Raw genomic sequence first — 22539 nt, 5'->3', positions numbered from 1 at the left:
AAACTATACTTGTTATAGTACTATGGTTAAACTATCCTTGTAATAGTAATATATTTAAATACCCTTGTAATATGTTTGAAATATACTTGTAATTGTAAAGAATTAACAACAAAAATAGTTTTGAATAAGAGAAGCAACTAATTCAAACAAAAAAAAAATAGCTTACAGAAATCTAGTTGCAAGATAAACCGTAGTTAGTCTCTTGCCCGATTTCCAACAGGTAAAACATAAGTAATTGAAAGAGATTATATTAAAACTTTATAAAATATTTTTTGAAATTAGGAAGAAAAAAATTAAACAATGTTTAATTTTTAATCATTATGTTAGAACAGATTTTGAAGCTTGCAAACTTGTTGTCACATGGTAGATTAACTCTAAAATACAATTTCATTTTAAGGAAACCATCGCATTATTATTTCAAAAAAGGTAGTTTGAATTTTTTTTAAAAAAATCATCAAAATTATAAATATTTTGAGGTATAAATAACATTTAAAATATTGCTTATTTTAAATAATATAAAAACAGCAACATGCTCTACGTAGAATAAATTTATAAAAATAAATAAAACAATACAAAAAAAAATTCACCTAATTGTTTTTTATTTGCATATTCTATTTTAAGAGATTTGATACTAGTTGCTACATATAAATGAAATCAGAATATTGCAAACCAACAGCAGAAATACTGTCTCCTAAACCAACAGTTTTCTTAGCCTCTTTACAGACAAGAACAGCACAAAAATTGTAGTCTACTCCGTTATGTGACCAAGACGTCATAGGGTTTCCTTCCTCTTGTTTAACAAGATATCTCCTTAGCTCCCAAAAATGAACTGATCGAGCAAATACTTTAGGAATACGCAATTCAACGTCGAGAGAAGTAAGCTTTTCTTTATCACAAGCTTGAGTAGATGCAGTTCGAGATCCAGCAACTGTCGCTGCCAGACTATTGTTCCAGTACTCTGGAAAAACAGCTATTAAATGATATGTTAAGCAATGAAAATGGATTCTTGTTAATCGTGAACTGTCCGAACCGTAGCGCGTGTTTCTTCCATAAAATTGGAACAACCAATCAATGATATCAGCCATTAACCCTAAACAAAGAAAACTAGTTATTGAATCTGATAAACTTTATCAAATTCAGTAAAAGTAAAATATTAGTGAAACCAATTATATAAGTAATAAAATTAAATTAAACTTTTTAAAAATAACTATGGCATTCGTACTACATTGGTTTAACCTATTTCTGGCGGCCATTGTGTTAGCTCGTTTGGAGAACCAGGACCATTTAAAGAAGTTGACAAAAACGCTAACTCTTGTTCGTTTAAACCAATCGAATCAACAACAGGAAATATTTGATTAGCTATATCTTTTGTAAGCTGCACTGAGGTCATGCTAGCCAATTCTAAATGTATAGGAGTTGTCGAAGGAACATTTTGTAGATGAGTGCGAAACGCATTTAATTTTTTTTCAATCACATTTGGAGGTTGCGATTCTAATAAATGAAGCCCTGACACAATGATAAGATCAGCTTTAAAACTGATTAATGACTCTATAAAAAGAAAAAAAAGTAAGCATGAATAAGATAAAAATAAACTCAGAAAAAAAAAAATATCTGTAAATATCTACCATAAAATAAAAGTTATATCTCACATTTACCAAAAAACTTATCCATGGCTTGCATTTCACTGTTTGCTTTGTCATGAGTAATTATAAATCGATTTGCACACAACGATGTGTGATCTCCCCAAATATCGCCCTTTTTGTACTCCATAATTAAATGGTATTCATCATGGTCTTGCTTCATAGAACTAGGGATAATTATTCTATTACCTAACAAACTTTCTAGTTTTGGACCAACAGGACCTCCTAGTAAAACCTAAGAATTATGTTGAAGTACAAAAATTTGTAATGAACCAAGTATCATATGAATCGGTGAGTGCAGAAACCACTTCAGTCACAAAATTTAAATTTTTCAGAAGAGAGAAAAAAACTTTGTAACTCATCCAAATTTGCAAAAATAAATATTCCTTTGTCATAACACACATTTAATGTGTGTTGTGACATTTTGAAATTTATGACTAAGGTCCTGCACTCACTGATTTATATACTGACACAAAGTTATTAATAAGAAAAAAAAAATTTGTTTTATTATTATAAAAGTCATTAGTTTACAAGTTTTTCAAATTTCTAATATTTAATCATAGAATTTTTTAGATAAATAATCAGGTTATTTAACCAAATATGATTAATAATATTTAAAATAAAATATTCATGATCTTGAAGATTTTATTTCAAATAAAATTATATATCTCTTGATTCTTATTTAAAATATTTAGTCCTATATCTTATTCATAAGCACTCAAGGAAAAACATCTCAAGTTTTTCAAAACAATTTTTAAAAATTTTAAAAATATAGGGTGATGAGGGGCAAAATATTTAGGATAATGAGGGGAAAAAAAATTAGGGTAATGAGAGGCAAAAAAATTTAGAGTAATAAGGGCAAAAAGTTTAGGGTAATGAGGGGCAAAATAACACATTTAAGCTCTAGTTTACCTAATACAGTCCATGTAATAAGTTTTGAAAAGAGAATTAAATATTTTTTAAACCATCTAACTCCCTACTATAACCCAAAAAAATATGAGTTGCAAAACTGCAATGGTTAGGTCTCTAGAGATCATTTACTGACAACACCTACACTGTCTCTTATTGCCCCACAGAGTGGGACAAAATGAGAAAGACTTTTTTGAATAAACAAACCAGGTTTTTAATATGATTAGCTAGATAAATCTTTTTTGTAATAAAATATATTCTACAAATAGAATTAACATATAAATCAAACTGACACTAGTCACAAAAATCACATATTATTTCACTAGTATTTTGAAATGAACAACAATTCGAATGAGATTAAGTTGAACATTTTGAAAATTATTTTATAGTCTCTCTTTTTGCAGCCTTACTCCATTATTTTCAATTACAAACATTGCATTCCCAGTCATTAACAAAAAATTTTTTACCTTTACTTTACCCTTTCCTAATGCACATTTATTTTCTGCATTTTTGTTCTTTGCTGTATTTTTAATATTAAGACTTTTGAATTTTTTGGACGATTTGTTCTATTAAAGTTGGTGAATTACAATTATTACATATACGTGGTAAAAGTCACATAGATAAACGTGATGAAAGTCACGCATTCATTTATGGTTTTTAATGACTATTGTTGTTTTATAATTGTCATGGGAATTATAACTTTGTATTTATATACGATTTTTTGTAATAAAAGAGAAGGTTGAAAAACGCTTAGATAGTTGTTTTTAATATATATATAAACGAATACAAGAATGCAACAAGCTATTTCGGCTATTATGCCACCAGTATTTGATGGCAAACATCAACGGTTTATCCGTCAACTGCGAACATATATTGCAGCAATGGACATTGACGAAGCAAAGAGAAAAACGATAAATTAACATGTTTGCCACCACAGATTTATTCTGCATTAGAAGATCTATGCTTGCCGGCATACCCAGAAGACGATTCAGTGACTTACGAAGAGATCGAGAAAAATATTATGAAGCTTTTTAAATCAAAGTCATCGTTAATACTACCCTTTGAATTTGCAACAATTAAAAAAGCAAGTAATGAGAGTGTGACGGAATTTTCACGACGGATTGCAAGAGCTGCTGAAGGATGCAAATTTACGGATAGAGATGACAGGATGCGCGACCAATTTATCACTGGCTTTAACGATGGAGCTACGATCAAACGGCTATTACTGGAATCTGAAGAACTTACATTTGCAAAGGCTGTTGAGGTTGCTGTTACTTTGGAACGAGTGACTCAAGAAGCCCGACAGTTGGATGGTTCCGATAATGTGATGATTGCAGCAACATTGCTACTTCCCCAAACAACTGGTTTTGCCGGAACAAATAAAATAACATGTTTTAATTGTGGGAAATTTGGACATTATGCACGGAACTGCGAGGCAAAATGCAAGAACTGTTCACACAATCATCGAGCTAAAGACTGCATCAATTGATTGCAAGGTTTAAAAGGAAAAGGGAGAATTTGAAAATAATGGCATTTAGTATTCTCCCTGAAACAGCATTGCCATCATTAAAAGTTAAAATAAACGGAATGTTCCGAACAGCATTAATTGATTCTGGATGCTCAATTACAGTGGTTCATGCTGAATCTACACGTGGACTTGTTTCAAAAAGTGAAAAATGCATCACAACTTTGGGAGGAACTGTACAAGTGCTAGGTGAAATGGTAATCAAATTGGAAATTGATGGAATATATCGGATGGTTAATTGTAAAGGACAAACCATTCGGGTTTGATTTGGTTTTCGTAATGGATGCTATTGAAAAATTCGGAGGAGCCATAATCTATGGTGATAAAAACCGTACCGTCCGAATGTTAGCATGTGACACGGAAAAATGTGGCGCAAATAATATAAGTAAAGAAAACGAAATAAACGAAATAAACGAAAAGAACAAAATAAACGAAGAGAACGAAATAAATGAAAAGAATGAAATAAACGAAGAGAAAGAAATAAACAAAAACAATGATATAAAACATCAGGATTTCAGGGCAAAGTTCGACGGAAAAAAGTGGACGGCATCATGGAACTGGAATTAATAATACGATCTGCGAATACAAGATGAGCGAAAAGTATGAAAGTAGTTACAGAAAAGAAATAAATGAATGGATCAACTCTGGCATTCTTGTGCCGTATAACGAGCAAGCATTGGGACCACCTAAAGTATTGATACCGCTAATGTGTGTTGCGCAAGAGAATAAAGGTAGAAAGATACGCCCAGTGGAAGACTTCTGAGCTCTCAATGAATTTGTAAATTGTCACACAGCAAATGCCGATGTTTGTCAAGAGAAACTGTGTCGTTGGAGAAAAACTGAAAGCGCAAAAATCTTTGATCTTAAGAAAGCCTACCTTCAAATTCACATTGAAAAAAAACTGTGGCCATATCAAACTGTGATTATAAATGGGGAACGGTATTGTTTCACCAGAATGTGTTTTGGCATCAACGTGGCTCCAACAATAATGACTACAATTCTTCGTCACGTGCTCAATATGAATTCTACTGTGAAGAAAGCATGTGATAATTACATCGATGATATATTTGTCGATTAAAGTGTAGAAACAGCTGAAATGTAGCGAAGCATTTTGAGAAATTTGGGTTGCAGTGTAAACCTCCAGAAGAGCTAGAAAAAGGACGTGTTTTAGGATTGAAAGTTGAACGAAATAAAAATGGGGAATTGATATGGAAGCGGGACAATGTAGTACAATTCGAATTTTCAAATGCAGTCACACGATCACAGCTTTTTAGCAATTTAAGTAAACTTATTGGACATTACCCGGTGGCAGGAAGTTTGCGTTTACAAGCTTCATACATCAAACGATTAGCTGGAAATATTCCATGGAACGAGTATGTTTCTGAAGATTGCAAAGAAAAAATGAATGAGTTGTTTCACCGTTTGGAAAAAGAGGACTCGGTTGGTGGGAAATGGCTGGTACCAGTGAATGGAAAAGCTGAGCTTTACTGTGATGCATCGTCCATAGGACTGGGTGTAGTTCTTCTAATTGGAGGAATCGTTATTGAAGATGCAGCATAGCTACAACCAATGAGTGATACGCACCATATTAATATAAGTGAACTAGATTCGATACTTCGAGGGTTAAATTTAGCCAGTAAATGGGATATAAAAGAACTCACAGTATACAGCGATTGCAAGAGCACCGTGGGGTGGTTAAACACAGTTTTAAAAGAAGAATATCGCATAAATACTTGGGGAATTTCTCAACTGCTAGTACAACGACGGCTAAATACGATAAAGGAAATAGCAAAAGATATTAAGATTATTGTACAATGGATTCCATCTGAACTAAATCCCTCAAAAATGGTGCAGAACAGTGTGTGCAACCGGAAAAATCCAACAGAAAGACATATGGAAAGTTCACTCAATTGGTCATTTTGGTGTCGATCGAACATTGCAACTTTGTTTACAAAACAACCAGAATGTATCACGTAAGGAGGTTTCAGCAATAATTGCAAGTTGTAACCAGTGCAACTCCATCGATCCTTATTCCGTAAAATGGAAGCATGGTCAGCTGAGTGTAAAGCAGAATTGGAATCGGGCTGCTCTCGATGTGACGCATGTAGGTGCAGAACTATACTTATCAATGATTGACTGGGGCCCATCACGGTATACAGTATGGCGCAAACTGGTAACCAAAACAGCGGCTGAAATTATTGGAAAGCTGGAAGAAATATTTTCCTTATTTGGACCGCCAGTTTGCCTTCTAATGGACAATGAATTTCGTTCACACACGCTAACGAGGTTTGCTGACTAATGGGACGTTGATTTAGAATATCGAGCAGCTCATCGAGCTCAAGGCAATGGTATCGTTGAGCGCATACACAGAACAATCAAAAGAACAGTCGCCCATTCACGTTGCTCAATCGCTCTGGCAGTATTACTGTACAATGAGACGATCTCATCAAATTCTAGTAAAAGTCCATTGCAGCAATTTAAGCAAAAACCAACGTCGTTTATTCCAGGTGTCGATACACATAAGAAAGTCAAAAATATGAAGCAGACAACATATTCAAGGAAGGTGACAATGTTTGGGTAAAACCAGCTCAAGAGACAAAATGTGATCAGTCTTGGATACCTGGTATCGTACGGAAGCAAAATGCCTGGTCGTTTGACGCCAAAACCGCAAATAGAGTATTCCCACGACATATCTCACACTTGCGTCGCTGTATTCTGGACTCTCATAATAAAAAAGACTCATTTAGCGATGGTCTTGATATACCAAAAGATGAAGTTGGTAACGGTAAAGGAAGATATAACGAGAATGCCGTTCAAGTTCGAAATGATTGCAACGAACAAACGATAACGCGCTCCGGACGAATAATAAGTGCCCCACAACGATTAGACTTAGTTATTAGATGAGTTAATTCACCAAGAGGGCATGTTCTATTAAAGTTGGTGAATTACAATTATTACGTATATGTGGTAAAAGTCATGTAGATAAACGTGATGAAAGTCACGCATTCATTTATGGTTTTTACTGACTATTGTTGTTTTATAATTGTCATGGGAATTATAACTTTGTATTTATATACGATTTTTTGTAATAAAAGAGAAGGTTGAAAAACGCTTAGATAGTTGTTTTTAATATATATATATAAACAAATACAAGAATGCAACACAATTTAAAAAATCATTTTCAGTAAGATGTTTTTATTATCTGTGATACTTCATTTTTTTTAGTGGTAAAATCAACTTTGGAATGAGGTGTTACTGAGGAGGTCATATTTTCTGAATATTCTCGCAACAATGAGGAGGTCATATTTTCTGAATATTCTCGCAACAATGGTAACTTGATTTAATATATGACACAATACTCTCAGATTTTTGTATGATGTTATTAGATCTTTTGTCATTGTTAAACTTAATGTTTGGAATTATATCCAAACATAGAGGATAAATTACTGATTTACTAAAGTCAGAACAAGCTATTTTTACAGAGGCAGTCCTATTATTAGCTTTATATTATTAGCTTTGGAGAATCTACCTGCAAGTTGTAACCATAATCCACATTCTTCTTTATAACAAGTTTTTAGCGGCTTGAAAAAACTGCAAGTAAGTGGCTGCAACTTATGGAAGATAGAGGTAGTAACGTAATAATTACTAATCCATTTTCATTCAATAATTTAATGTTCTTTGTGTAAGTTTTGCGACTAAAAGAATCTTATTTTCAATAGAAGCTTATGTATGCTTTACAAAATGTTTTATTTACTCTATAAAAATTTCAGTTTCATAGAGTAAATAAAATCCAACCATTTTTAGAGCACACTTTAATTGCTCCAGTGGGTGCATGGCCTATGAGCTTTAGTTTCATTCATCTTCCCTTTAAATTATCATTGGGGGAACAGATTGTCTAGTCACATTCATAGCACAAACAACTGTAGTTGTTACACCCCTTTCTCCACTTCTTATGAGAGATACATAACTTTTTCTTTTTTCAGTTTTAATATTAACAGGTTTATGTACAGTTCTAAGGCCAGAGTCACCATAGTTAAAATTTTGATAAGGTTCAAACTTGTATTTATCCATAACAGTTTTTATATTATTAAAAAAATGTTTACTGAATTGTAGTTTAACCCATAAACATATGATTAAAAGTCACCTCTTGAGGTTTTCAAAGTGAAGAGTCTAGATGTACCTTTAAAAGTCCACTTATAAAATCTCCTCCTGCAGCACCATTATTTTCATTAAATTGGTGAGCTATGTTAAACTTTTCTAAATACTGGAACACAATTTGTAGAATATTTCTTGACAATCCATAAAATACTGAATTCATTTCTTTTATGTAGCTTACTAAGTGATTTTCAACTAAAATCTATTAAAAGATATTGGACAGATGTCCATTATAAAAGTACAAAATTCAAGCAAAGATTATTTATTATTAATTAACTAATTGTGTACTGTATAATTATATTTATTTGTTCAAAAGTATATATGTGTTTAGCTTATTTGGATAAGACATTTACTTCATACACGGAATGTCAAATGTTCAAATCCCAATTTTTTTTTGTTTTTCTACCCATCCCCTCTCTTTTGGTTTACTATGTTATTGGTGATATATACATAAACAATTATTAACAATTACTATTAATAATTGCATAACAACTAATAATAATTATTATTAATAATTGTTCACCAATAGCATAGTAGATTAAAAGTGAGGGGGCTGGTAGAACTAAACGCACAGAGCTGAATGTTAAAAAGCAACAGGTATCCAAAATTTCAAAGCACTAAAAGATTGTAAATAAAAAACATACAGTAATAGAAAGGTAATATGAAACAATTAAGGCAATGTGGAAAATGTGTAGACGGCATGGCCTAATTGAAGCTTAAAAACTATGTATATATGTATGTGCGCCTTACTTAGAAAATACACTGAAAGGCTTTAATGGTATAAGAAATCTAAATGTGAAGAGATGTGTATCATTCAAAAACATACAATAAAAAGATTTTTTATATACAAAAAAGAAAAGATAAATGTATAGAAAGCAAACATTTGAGCAGCTGCATTGAAAAAAAAAACAATTAAAAAAATCAGAAAGTGGTGAGATACAAACCATAAACATTCTGTGTATGTAGTAAATACCTTATTCAAATAAGCTAAACATGCACATATATTTAAACAAATAAGTATAATTATATAATAAAAAAAATTATACATAAAAGTATAAGAATACATTACATTTTCATATAGGGACAATATATACTTGAATTTATTTTAATTTACTATTATGATTTGTACAATTATGTTTTGTTTTCTTTTTTTTTGAAACTTTTTTTTTTCCGCAACGCTTAATATAATAAAACTTGCAAACGACTGTGACCAAGTTGTCTAAAATAAAATACTCATGCGTCGCCATACAAGACAAAAAACCGCGCACATTTCCTGAGAAAGCTTGATCTGCACCTTACTTAGAAAGTTCATTGAGATGCTTAAATGGTATAAGAAATCTAAATGTGAAGAGATGTGTATCATTCAAAAACATAAAACAGAAAGATTTTTTATATACAGAAAAGAAAAGATAAATGGTTACAAAGCAAATATATGAGCAGAGGGATTTAAAAGAAAAACAATGAAAAATTTTATATTATATTATAAAATATTTTCCGTTTCCTCTTTAAAAAACAAGTAAAATAAAGGAAAATCAGTCTTTTTGATGTTGACTTAAAACTGTTTTTTGTTTTGTTTTGCCTTATCCAATTTGGTTGCTGAAAATATCAAATAAAAACAATACACAAATTATTATTATTATTATTTTTTTATTTAAATTTATTTTAATTTCCTATTTTGTTAGTTTTGCTTTCTTTGATTTTGAAACACTTTTTTTTGCAAAGTATTGAAACGCTTAATATAACAAAACTTGCAAACAGCCGTGACCAAGTTATCTCAATAAAAAACTTATGCACAGACAAACAAGACAAAAAACCACACGAGTCTCCATGGAAGGGTTGACACACAAACTTTAAATATAAAATTAATTTATACTCAGTGAGATCAAAAAGGCCAAGAAAAATTATAATAACAAAGTTTCAAAATTCAGAACTGTCACTTAACTGAGAAAATAACTGCTACTCTTTTCATACTTTTTACTTGTTATATTTTTTCTGACACTAAATGATTAAAGAACACAACTGCATTTTTAAAAATCTTCAAACAATAAATTGTGGGACTGACATCATGATAAATGTGATCAGTCTCATTTTGCCCCACATTACCCTACAACACTCAGTCTACAAAAACATTTAAATTACAATTCCTAAATCAAAAATTTTCAATTTCGAGGGCTGATGTTTAAGAACTATTTTTTAAAACAGAATTATAAACTTAATAAAGCAGATTCCACTCAAGAGCTCAAAAATAACTCTAATGATTCAACTCTAATGATTCTTTTTCAGAACTCTTTACTTGACTTTGTTTACAAAAATTTTATAACCGCTTCACATATCCTTTCATATAATTTTATAGACTTAAATACAGAAAATATGTATAAATATAAAAGTATTTCATAACAGAATAAAAAAACATGTTCAACACAAAATAAAACTTACTTTGGTGTTATTACCCATTGCAGCTAATTTCAATGCAATCAACGCAGCATTACCTCCCACATCATACTAAGGAACAAGTAAAAATATTTATACTTTAAAACTTGCCTATTAAATAAACACACACATATGCTTTAACAGATTTAGACGTACACTTTTCTAAAATACTTCATACAATTAAATTTCAAAAAAATTGACTTTATTAAAAATACTGCCTGCTTAAACCTGAGTTAATGTATGAAACTATAAATAAATAATGGTAATTCTTCTATTTTTTCTATTTTCAACTGTTATAAATTTTTAAATGTGTTTGACTCTGGTTATCATTAATATTATATTATTAATAATAATATAATATCACTGATATATCATATCATATTTTTATTAATATCATATTTTGAAATACAATCAATTTAATAAGTTTTTTTTTTTTTTTTTTTTTTTGTTATTCACCTTCTCAAGGCTGAGAAGGTTACTACAGATGAGGAGGCTACTTAATAGTGGTTATAACCCTCTCTCAACTCTATAACTCCGAAACACGAACCTTGAATAACAAGGCCGCTGCGCGGAGAAACAAATTGAGCGCGGTACTACCAGGGACGTGGTGGGGATCGAACTTGAAACCTCTGGCTTATGAAGCGAGCGCTTTACCACTACACCACTACCGCATTACATATGTTCAGTTAATTATATAAAATTTACTTATAATTTATATTGTTAATATTTCACTTAATTATTTACAACTAAAGTAAAAACTTTGTTGAAGTTGCAGATGTCAATTTTTGCTAAACCTGTAAAGTAATATTAATATTCATAACTATGATGTGGTGATATTAATTTTTATGTTAAAAAAAAAAAATTATACAACACTTAGGATATTATAGGTAAAAAGTCACATTGCACCTCAGCTGAGTCCTTAGTAACTCAATCACTTAAGAACAGTAGAAAGTCATTTAAAGAGATTTAGAATAACTGAACATGTTGAATAATTCATAATATTCTTAAGCCACAAAAAAGAGGGGAAACTAGAGTTTGCAGAAGAAAAAAAAAAAACTCACAAAAACAGTGAAGTTGAAAAGGATTAGTTTATCTTCAGTAATAACATTAAAAAAAAAACTTAGAGGTGTATATAACCTTATGTTAGTTAAAGTAAATTTATTTTTAAAGTATATAAAAATTAAAAATCCAAGTTGAGATGCTTTTAAAGAACTTATTCTTGGTACAAAAACAGTTGATTGATATCACAGTATATAAACAATAGGATTTATGGATATTATTATGTAAAAAAGAAATTTATAATTTGTATAGAAAAGAATCTTATTAAAAATAAAAACAAAATAATGATTACATTTAATTTGAAGTATGAATAGTAGATCATGCTACTGGCAGTGAACCATTGGTACCAACAGTACCAATGAAGAAAATGTCATCCTAACAACTGTTTCAAGTTATATATATTTTTATGTTTTTAATTTTTGTTTTTTTCAATACATAAATGAGAACGAAATGTCAAAATAGCTGATTAAAATAAACTCTTAAATACCTGAGCATTTGAGGTATTTTTTGCTGCTTGAATAATTTGATCAAACAAAGACTTTGATGTAACCACACGCTCAGCAGCTGCACATTTTTTAAAATAAAAATAAAAACATTCTTCCAACTCTTCCAATGTTGATATTGAAAGATGATCTTTAGAAATCGAATGGCTTTCTAATTGAAGATTTGAAAATACTTGTAAGGCTGACACAATTAGGTCAATGTTGGCGTTTACACTAAAAAAAAAAATTCTTATTAACAATAACAACCACTGTAAACCCTAAGCATACCAAGAATAAAAAAACTTAAGGTTATCAAGCTTAATGTTAAGTTTGACTTAAATAAAATTTCTACAGTGTAGAATTCATACTTATGATTGCCTGTTTAAATAGTATAGTAGTTATATAATTATAATGCAAATGATTAAGTGTTAAATTTGTTTGGAATGTCATTAATGTAGGTAAGAAACAATACTTGAAAAATTAAAATAACATTTTGATAAAAGACACCAGCATGCCAGACATGCTGGTATCTTTCATCAAAAACAATGAATCTTTTTGAGACCACATAAGAAACCTTTATTTTTTTGGGTTAATTAGGACTGAGGCAACAGCATAGGTCATTACTTAGGGTATCATGCACATCTACAATCAAGTCAAGTTTTTTAATAATTTAAAACATGACTAAAGTCCCTAAAAATGTTATTTTAATTTTAAAGACCATTAACACCATCTAATTGACTCTTTACAATTGTTCGTGACTACAACTGTTAGTGGTCTTAGCTTTTGTAAAACTTATCAGACTTTTTCTTTGTGAAAATAATTTGAATTCAACTGTTTCATATTCCGATCTCAGTTAATGGCTATTATCCTTTGATTTGCAAACACTCCAATAGTCCAATAGCTTTGCCAGGTCATTTACTTAGGTATCACTTTACCTATTTGTCATAAAATCAAGTTAGAATCCTCTGACCATTCTTTTATGTGCTTCCACTTAACTTGTTCTATATCACGGCTTTCTTCAAGACTGCACTCTTTTCGATGTTATTTCTTATTTTCCCCTGTATGGAGTACTGTTGTCATATTTGGGCTAGTTTTTCTAATGAAAAACCTTTTTCTTTAGAAAAGGTATAAAACCTATAGTAAATGTAGTTATAGTAAATAGCACTGAGCCCCACTACTGTAAGGTTTCATCTTTTTTCCAAATGGTATTATAATCATTGTTTAAAAGTTAAAATCTATCATCTCTTGTTCCATCAACCTAAGATCAAAATTGTGTGATTCGTTATGATCATTCAGCAAAATCACATCCCTTTACTGTATATGTATCAATGGACCTTGAAACAATTTTAACATGCACTATACAAACTAAAAATTCCAAAGCTCTAGCTAGTCTAAAAGATAGTGAAAAAACAATAACACAATTTTGAGACAGCTGACAAACAGGAGATGGTAGGATGTATGTTTTTCTTAACACCCTAGTGTTATCAACCATGGAAACTTGCCCCTTTCTTACTCTGTATTCTGTTCTTTATCTCTATAAGTCTCTAATCCATCCTTGTATAGAATAATATTGCCATATCTGGGGTGGATCTTCCAACGATGCCCTTTCTCTTTTAGACAATGTGCAAAAACGCATTATAAACATAATTTGACCTGCTCTTGCAGCCAAACTTTAACCATTGTCACATCATCGTAATGTTGCTTTTCTTTCTCTTTTCTATATATACTATAATGGGTGCTGCTCTAAAGAGCTAGTGCCTCTTGTGCCATGTATTAAAATTTATTCTCAGGTTACTTGTCATTCAATTAAGTCTCATCCTTTTATTGTGACTGTTCCTAAGTGCTCCAAAAATTCTTTTTCGCCTAGTTTTTTCCCTTGAACTTCAGTTTTTTGGAATTAATTCCCTTCACCTTGTTTTTCTGATTCATATAACTTGCAATCTTTTAACTTGTCTGAAAATCGTTATCTTGCTTAAAAAGCTTCTTCTTTTCTCTTCCAGTAACTTCCAAATTTAATAGTTGTTACTTGCAGCCCTGTTGGAATAGAAGATGTTAAAAAAAAAAAAATTTTAACATGCAATTTCATTGGGACTACACAAAGACTGAAAGCTTGAGAGCTCTAGCTAGTTTGAAAGGTAATAATAAAATGGATCGCAAGATATGTAACTTCATAATTTAATAAAAAAATAACTTTTTTATTCTTTTTAAAAATAAAATCTTTCCTAGCCACCTGTAATTCTGAATTAAATTTTTTATTATTATTAGGTTGGGAAGGGGAGAGGGGATGAGGGTGAATTCAAAAATTAACATATACCCCTCCCTCAGGCCTTGAGTAGAATATAATTACATCAATATACAAACTTACTATTAACCTCAATAAGGTCTCAAGGAAAAAACTTAAAACTAAGATATTGTTAACGATGTTAAAAATAAATTAGCAATCTATTTTAATGTTGACTAAGCATTCAAATTGTGGAAGTACAAAAAAAATTTATTGAAGCAACATCACTATTTGACCATTAAAAAAAAAAAAAAAGACACTTTAAATTATTCATTATTAAATTTTTTTAACTGTTATAAGTCTTTTTTTTTAATTTAATCCATCTTCCCAAAGCTCCTGACGGCCACTACAGTTACACATAAGTTTTTTTTTTTTAATTTAATCCATCTTCCCAAAGCTCCTGAGGGCCACTACAGTTAAGGAAAGTTTTTTGAAATTTTTTTTCGGAACAACACTAAACTCCGATACACAAACATTATTTAAAAAACTTTCCACATAGAAACACGTTAAATGCAATACCTCCTTACCCCAGGTACTAACGAAAAGACTTTTTAAACTTTCAGCTTTTAAAACATTTTTAACCCCTAGAACATATGTGAAAACTAACTAAATTTAAATTTTTTAAGTTGCTATTTGGGTCATTTTATGTCAAATTAGCAGCATCCATTGGATGTTGCTGATTTGACATAAAATATAAATTTGACAACTTAAAAAAAAATTTAAACAATTGCTCCACAATATAAAAAAAAGGTTGAGACAATAATAAAGGTGATTAAAAAAAACAAATTTTAAAAGTTTAAATCAAAGTCTAATGTATTGACTAGAAAAAGTTTTAAAGAGTAATAAAACCTGATACAATTACATATAATTCTCAATATACTTTTTTCAAAACAGTTTCACTTTAAAAAAAATGTATCTTTTAAAACCACTGTTGATTTCAAATGCGAACAATCTTGAATTATATAAAATAGAAACCATGAGAAAAAATAGTATATAAAAATAATATACTTTAATTTTTTGAGTTTAAACATTTATTATACAATACAAAGTTGGCTGGTCATTTATAAAGAAAATAGCAATTTAGTCTAAAATTCATTCATTCATTTTTTAACGATTTCAAAAAGTGTCCATAAAAATTTATTTTAACTTTAATTAGTTCTTAAAAAAATGAAAGACTAATATTTTTTAAAAAAGCTTCTGTTTAAAAAGATTTTAATCCTAATTTTTATGGAGATAATTTTTTCAAAAAATATTTACCCAACACCAACATTTGAAAAATGAGCTACAATACTTCCAATTTTATTTTCGATAATGTTTATAGCTTTGTCTTCCTTTGAATGCAAAAGTTCCCAGAAAACTTTTCTATTTGAAAAAAATAAAAATGACAACAGACTGGCTATTATGAAATGTTCAATATTTTTAGCCATATTATTTTGCTGCTGAAAAAAATTTAAATGGAAATAAAATTACTGTTGTTATAATATTGATGCGCATGCGCTTTAAAGCGGAAACTTTTCCAAAAGAAAATACAATAAACTGCTGAATAAGGGTTGCCTAGGCGTAGCAATCTAAACCTATCGTTCCTTATTGACCGGTATACTCCTTAATTAACACATTGTGATCGTGCCTTTAGGAAATCAGGATTGTTAGCTTTTTTTTATAAATAAAGTAATCAAATGGCAACCGACTGAAATAGTCAGTTCTTTATATATATATATATATATATATATATATATATATATATATATATATATATATATATATATATATATATATATATATATATATATATATATATATATATATATATATATATATATATATATATATATATATTACATGTATAGATATATATACATACATACATATATATACAGTGCTCGAAGTGGGAAAAAAAAGGTAGCGGGATGGTTTTTAATATTTTCTAATCACCATCCCACCTATCCTAAAATTATAGATTTCGTATTTTGTGTTGATTAAATAAAGGAATTATAAATCCCTAGAGTATCCCTATAGTAAAAAACCTATATTAAAAAAACAATTTGAGGTCCGTTATATTCTTAATAGACTGTCACCGTAAAATATTGAGTTGAGTTTCACATTAAACGTCATTAAGCAATCAAAAAACAATGGTATATTTAAACATTTTATTTTTAAACAAGTCTTATTTTTTTGTATTTACCAATTTTTAAATAAAGGAAAAAAAATTCGGTCAGAATATCTTCCATAATGTTTCACTTTCATTTAAAGACTTTAATGCCGGCACTTCACAATTCCTAAAATTAGCATCGCGATGTCTTTTCCCAAACCACTTAATGACATAATCCTTTGGATCGAAATGCGTAATTGGTGGACCTACTAATGAAATGAACATTAAACTCGACACAGTTTTTATTAATAAAGAGTTTCGCAAGGAAGATAAGATTATATTCATAGTAGAAAAAGAATGCTCACATTCAGCTGTTAAAACAATCAAAGTATTTATAGCAGTTCTCAGAGGCTAAAGATCATTAGGGGTTTTATTACAGTCACCAGTGGATATGTATTCACGAAATCCTTGGACTGCCGTAATTTCACAAATATTTATAGTTTTTGCTAATTGTCTAATATCGTTATCTCCAAAGCATGGATCTTGGTCTGCAAACCATTGTGGCTTATCAAAAATTTGTAAATTTTTTATTAAATTATCGTATTTTTCTATCTGTAGTTTGACGCCTTTAAATTTAAACTTTTCTGCTGCAAGCTGCGTTTGCGAATAATATTCACCTGAATTATTTCTCATTGATTGAAATATATGGTATTTTAAGGTGATAAGCCGATGTGCATCAGGTAAAGAAGTTTGCCTATCTTGTAATTTTTTAGAAAGATGTTCTAGTTCTATTAAAGGATCTAGCATTAGTCCCATGTTGAGTATGAAATTGATATCACATAATTTATTTTTAAGAACTGCATATTGGGCTCTATCTCCTCCATTACGCTCTAAATCCAATGAAGATTCATGAAAGTGTTGATACAATGCTGCATAATTATTCCAAATAGCCATCACAGATCGAGCGCTAGACGACACCTATCTAGTGCCTAGAATTCGTCTAATGGAATTTAGTTTTACACTTAAAGCCATAGCAACAGTTTCCAGTTCTTTTTTGCTTTTAGGACATGCACTGTAAATGGAATATAATTTATCAAAAAAGCTTTTCATGTGACAAATTGGTAAGATATTGCGCACAACATCATTTACTGCTAACTTTAATCGGTGATTGCTACAATGCCATAAAATCAAATTAGGAAACTGATTCAAAAGTAACTGGGCCACGCCTGCCTTTTCGCCAAGCATATTAAAAACACCATCACATGCAAAAGATACCCAACTACGTAATAAAAAATTGTTGTCAAAACCAAAATCGTGTAAAGCACATATAAAAGAGTTTGCAATAGACGAGGCTTCTGTATTTGTTAATTCGATAAGATCAAAATAAATACTATTGACAATATTTATTTCTGGAATGTTCACTCTCAAGCAGATTGACAGAGCAGACTTTTTGCTCATCGTGGTAGATTCGTCTATCATAAACCCTACTTTATTATCGTTATGAAGAATATATTTTACAAGCTTAGTGCGCATTTCATTTGAAATGTGATAAACAATATCAGCGCATGCGTGATCAGATTGTAAAAAAAGAGTATAAAAACTTGAATAAGAAAGTTTATCTCGTTTTTTAAATGTGTAACACTACTTAAATCTACTCTTGAAGAAAAATACTATGAAAAAGTTCAACTAGTCACTGAAAAAGCCCGCGAAATAATGTTTATAAGATCAAAAGAAAAATTATTCAAAAAGTTTAATATTTTTCAAAACGAATTTAAAAATAAACAAAAAATTAAAAACGGTAAATTAACTCATACTAAGAATGCTGTTTTAAACCTATCCAGTACCGAAATTCTTTCAAACTTTGTATCTTCTTTAAAACATATCCCTTATATGGGTATTATCGCCACAACAGAGTCTTTTGCTTTAAAGCTAGAATATAACAACAAAATTGAAAATGCGCAGAATTTGAAAAAAAATGTTCTACAGATGTTCTACCAAGCTTACCGTATCAGAAACAAAAACACTTATAGAGCTTTGTTTACATCGCTGCTATCTTTTGTGGAACAACGAGATCAATGAATTGGAGAATTCTGGTCCCATTGGTCTTTCATTCATGTTTGTCTTGGCAGAATCTTTTCTACAACATCACGAAGAAAACGCTTTCAAAATTGCAATGACATTAAATTCTCCTCTCGACTTAAAATCCTATCTAACGTACGTCGATGATAGCCATGCTAGATTTTTAAAACTCCAAGAAGCAGAGAAATTCAAAATAATCTTAAATAAACAACACCCTGCAATACAATACACAATTGAGACAAAAAGCCATAACAAAACTCTGAATTTCCTAAATACAACAATAATAAATAACAGCAAAGGTAAGTATGAGTTTAAAGTCTACAGAAAAGAAGCTATTACAAATATTTAAATAAAATCGCTCTCAAATCATGACCCCAAAATTTTATGCGCAATATTCAAAGGTTATGTTCACAGAGCATACTCCATATGCAGTGTTACACATTTAAAAAACGAGATTGCAAGTCAAATTAGGAAAAAACGGTCAGTAAAGAACAATAGAATTCAATCCGAGAACAATGCTCTCCCAACAGTATCATTACCGTTGGTACCTTCACTATCATCAAAGTTAAGGAAAATATTTAGAAAAGTCGGATATAGAGTAGTTTTTAAATCAAATCCTAATTTAAGAACATTACTAACATGTAAAAACAAATCTAGATTGCCCCAAAATAGCCAACCTGGAACATATTTAGTTGAATGCAATTACTCAAAAAAAATATGTAGGAGAAACAAAGTTACAAATTAGAACAAGAACTCAACAACACCAAAAATGTTTAAACGATGACAAACATTATCAATCAGCAATTACCACACAAAGCAAGTTTTGCTCTGAAAAAAAAATTGGGAGAAAGCTAAAACTCTTAAAGTTGAAATAAAAAAATTCGATCGTAAAGTACGTGAAGCACTTGAAATACAGAGGCACCAATGTTTTCCATCGAATGGCGGAATAAATCTCGATAATGGGCAATTCGTCAAAACTAAATTTTAGACTCCGTTTTTTATATTCTTACGTAAAGAAAAAAGAAGACAATCAACTGCTGACGCCAGTTAAAAAATTTATTAAACTGTTTTTTGTTTTTTTTAACGTTCAAAAAATTTTGTAATATTTTACGAGCTGATGATGCTGGTGTCCATAACCCAGTGAAAATTTCTCAAAATAAATTACTTTTTGTATTAAGAGAATTCGTATTGTTTGGTGTTCTTATTAATATATATATATATATATATATATATATATATATATATATATATATATATATATATATATATATATATATATATATATATATATATATATACACCGTAAAATGAGTTGACTTTGGCCAAATTTAAAATCTTTTTTTAAAACTTAATTATAAATGAATAATATGTTGATATAAATCGCATTAGATGTGCATGATGCCAAAGAAAGAAAGAATTAAAATAAAAAATAAAAAAATAATATCTTTGGTCCTCTTTTTTTAATTTTAAGGGTGAGTCAAAGTCACCCCTATACTGGTGTTGACTTTGGACACCTAAAAGTAAATTATAATTATTGATTAAAATCATTTCATATTTTACATATTCACAGATACATGGATATTAGGTGATATGTTGTCAAGGCAAAAAAATATTAAAAACAACAGCTTGAAACTAACTTACAAATTTATTCAAGATATAAATCACATAGAAACCTTATTAAAATTTAAAACTCAAAAAAATATGCATCTATCATCAAACTATCAGTGCTAGAGTTACTCAATAGATTATCTGTAATTATTTGCTGTTCAAGAGTGGATACCTTGGTTTTTTTTACAACAGTCATTTTTTTTCTTGTCTTATTTGTATTTATAGCTGCTTGCATATTAACTACATCAATTCACTTTTTCCTGGGACAACAGAGACTTTATGTCGCTTTTTATTAGGGGGTATATGATCATCACCTCTAGCTTCAACTAAATGTTGTATGAAAGAATCACTGACAAGAGAACCAATTTCTACTGTGACAACTTTATTTGTAAATGTTCTTTTAGGAAGTCTATCTAGCACCTGTTTTTGATCAAGTGGGTATAATCCGGTTTTTCTGAAACCTGCCTTCATACTTTCACAACCAGGGTCTTCAATTGTTTTTATGAGACATTTAAGCAATGCTGGAAACTGGTCTTTTTGAAGGGAAGGAGCTTTACGTCCTTTATTTATAACGTGCTCCTTTTGGTCCATTTTCTGTCCAAGTTGTCCACATCGAATCTACTTTATATACAATGTATGGAGAAAGGATATGTCCTTCTGCATTATCACAATACATCAAAGATGTAGCAGACTTAGTTGAATTAATTATCCTCTCAGGATATTTTGATCCTCGCTTTGTTATTACTAGTTTATTACCAGGGTCATCGGTTAAATTAGTTTCATCGTAGTTCCAAATGTTTGATGGAGGAACCCCTGCCAGTTCAGGAGTGATGTTATCAAAAAAGTTATTAATAATAACAGTACCTACTTCTGCCCTCTTTCTTTTAATGTTACTTGCAAATCGAAAACTCAACTGTTTATTTCTCTTAAGGAATGATTTTACCCATTCAACACTAGGCATATTTCCTGCAAATTGCCTAATAAACATTCCTTTACGGTCTGCATAAGACTTCACAATACTTCGTAAATCATAACAGTCAACTGGGAATCCAAAAGAAGACATAGTTATAACATAGTTTGGAAAAATTTCTTCAATTTCACTAAATATTGTGCAACCACCTGGTTTTTTATTATGTAAATTTTTATGGACTCTAATAAACAAAGAAAAATTATATCAATAGTTCCGCAAACTACAATTAATCTAAGTAATAGATAAACAGAATAACTTTACTTTTGTGATAAACCTAAATTTGGAAAAAGTCGCAGAAGTACAAAGTAGTTTTTAAAAGTTAAAATTATTTTTTTATAAATTAGCCAAAGTCACCTACCAGGCCAAAGTCACCTCATTTTACGGTATATATATATATATATATATATATATATATATATATATATATATATATATATATATATATATATATATATATATATATATATATATATATATATATATATATATATTTGTCATTTATATATATATATATATATATATATATATATATATATATATATATATATATATATATATATATATTATATATATATATAAATGTCATTTATATATATATATATATTTGTCATTTATATATATATATATATATATATATATATATATATATATATTATATATATATAATATATATAATATATAATATATATAATATATATATATAATATATATATATATATATATATATATTTATATATATATATATATATATATATATATATATATATATATATATATATATATATATATATATATATATATATATTTGAATTTCCCAAATTTAGAAAAAAGTTTCGTGTTTGTTACCAATTATATAAAAACAAGACGTTCAAGCATCCGTAAGAAAGAAGCCGTGAAACTTCTTGTTAAATGCTCTTCCGTGATGCTCTGTGACAAGACCGTAGGTTCATTTAAAACAAAATTAAAAAAAGCTATAAACTAGATTATAATAATGTCAGTTTTGAGAATTATTTTTATTTACTTTTGTCCACCACCTGGCCAGGATTTCAACACTTTGCATCAACAATAAAAAAAATCTAAATAAATCTAAATCAAAATGTCTCTATTCATACGTGAGAAGTCTAAAATCTTGTAAAAGTGTAACTCGTAAAAACGTAATTAACCGTATCCTTTGAAGTATCAGGCTCAATACTTCAAAGGGTACGGATATTGATGGTATACACACCTATGTTTTAAAAAGTTGCTCAGCAAATTTCAGTTGGCCACTTTCACAATTTATAATTTTTAAATGCTCCGTAGTTTTTGGTCAAGT

The 22539-nt window shown here is 29.5% G+C and overlaps 1 protein-coding gene across 1 annotated transcript; it reads right to left on the bottom strand.

Moving 5' to 3' along the window:
- Positions 1 to 530: 530 nt before the first annotated feature.
- LOC100213786 (ADP-dependent glucokinase) lies at positions 531 to 15977 on the bottom strand. Its single transcript, XM_065790667.1, has 6 exons — positions 15739 to 15977; positions 12206 to 12434; positions 10666 to 10731; positions 1656 to 1875; positions 1237 to 1548; positions 531 to 1090 (listed from the first exon to the last, which is right to left on the bottom strand). Exons 1-6 carry the CDS (start codon positions 15906 to 15908, stop codon positions 639 to 641), a joined length of 1449 nt encoding a protein of 482 aa, XP_065646739.1. The 5' UTR covers positions 15909 to 15977; the 3' UTR covers positions 531 to 638.
- Between the last annotated feature and the right edge of the window lie 6562 nt (positions 15978 to 22539).

This window comes from Hydra vulgaris, chromosome 02 (assembly GCF_038396675.1).
Source record: "Hydra vulgaris chromosome 02, alternate assembly HydraT2T_AEP".
Taxonomy (NCBI): domain Eukaryota; kingdom Metazoa; phylum Cnidaria; class Hydrozoa; order Anthoathecata; family Hydridae; genus Hydra; species Hydra vulgaris.
This window is presented reverse-complemented; position numbering and strand designations above follow the sequence as displayed.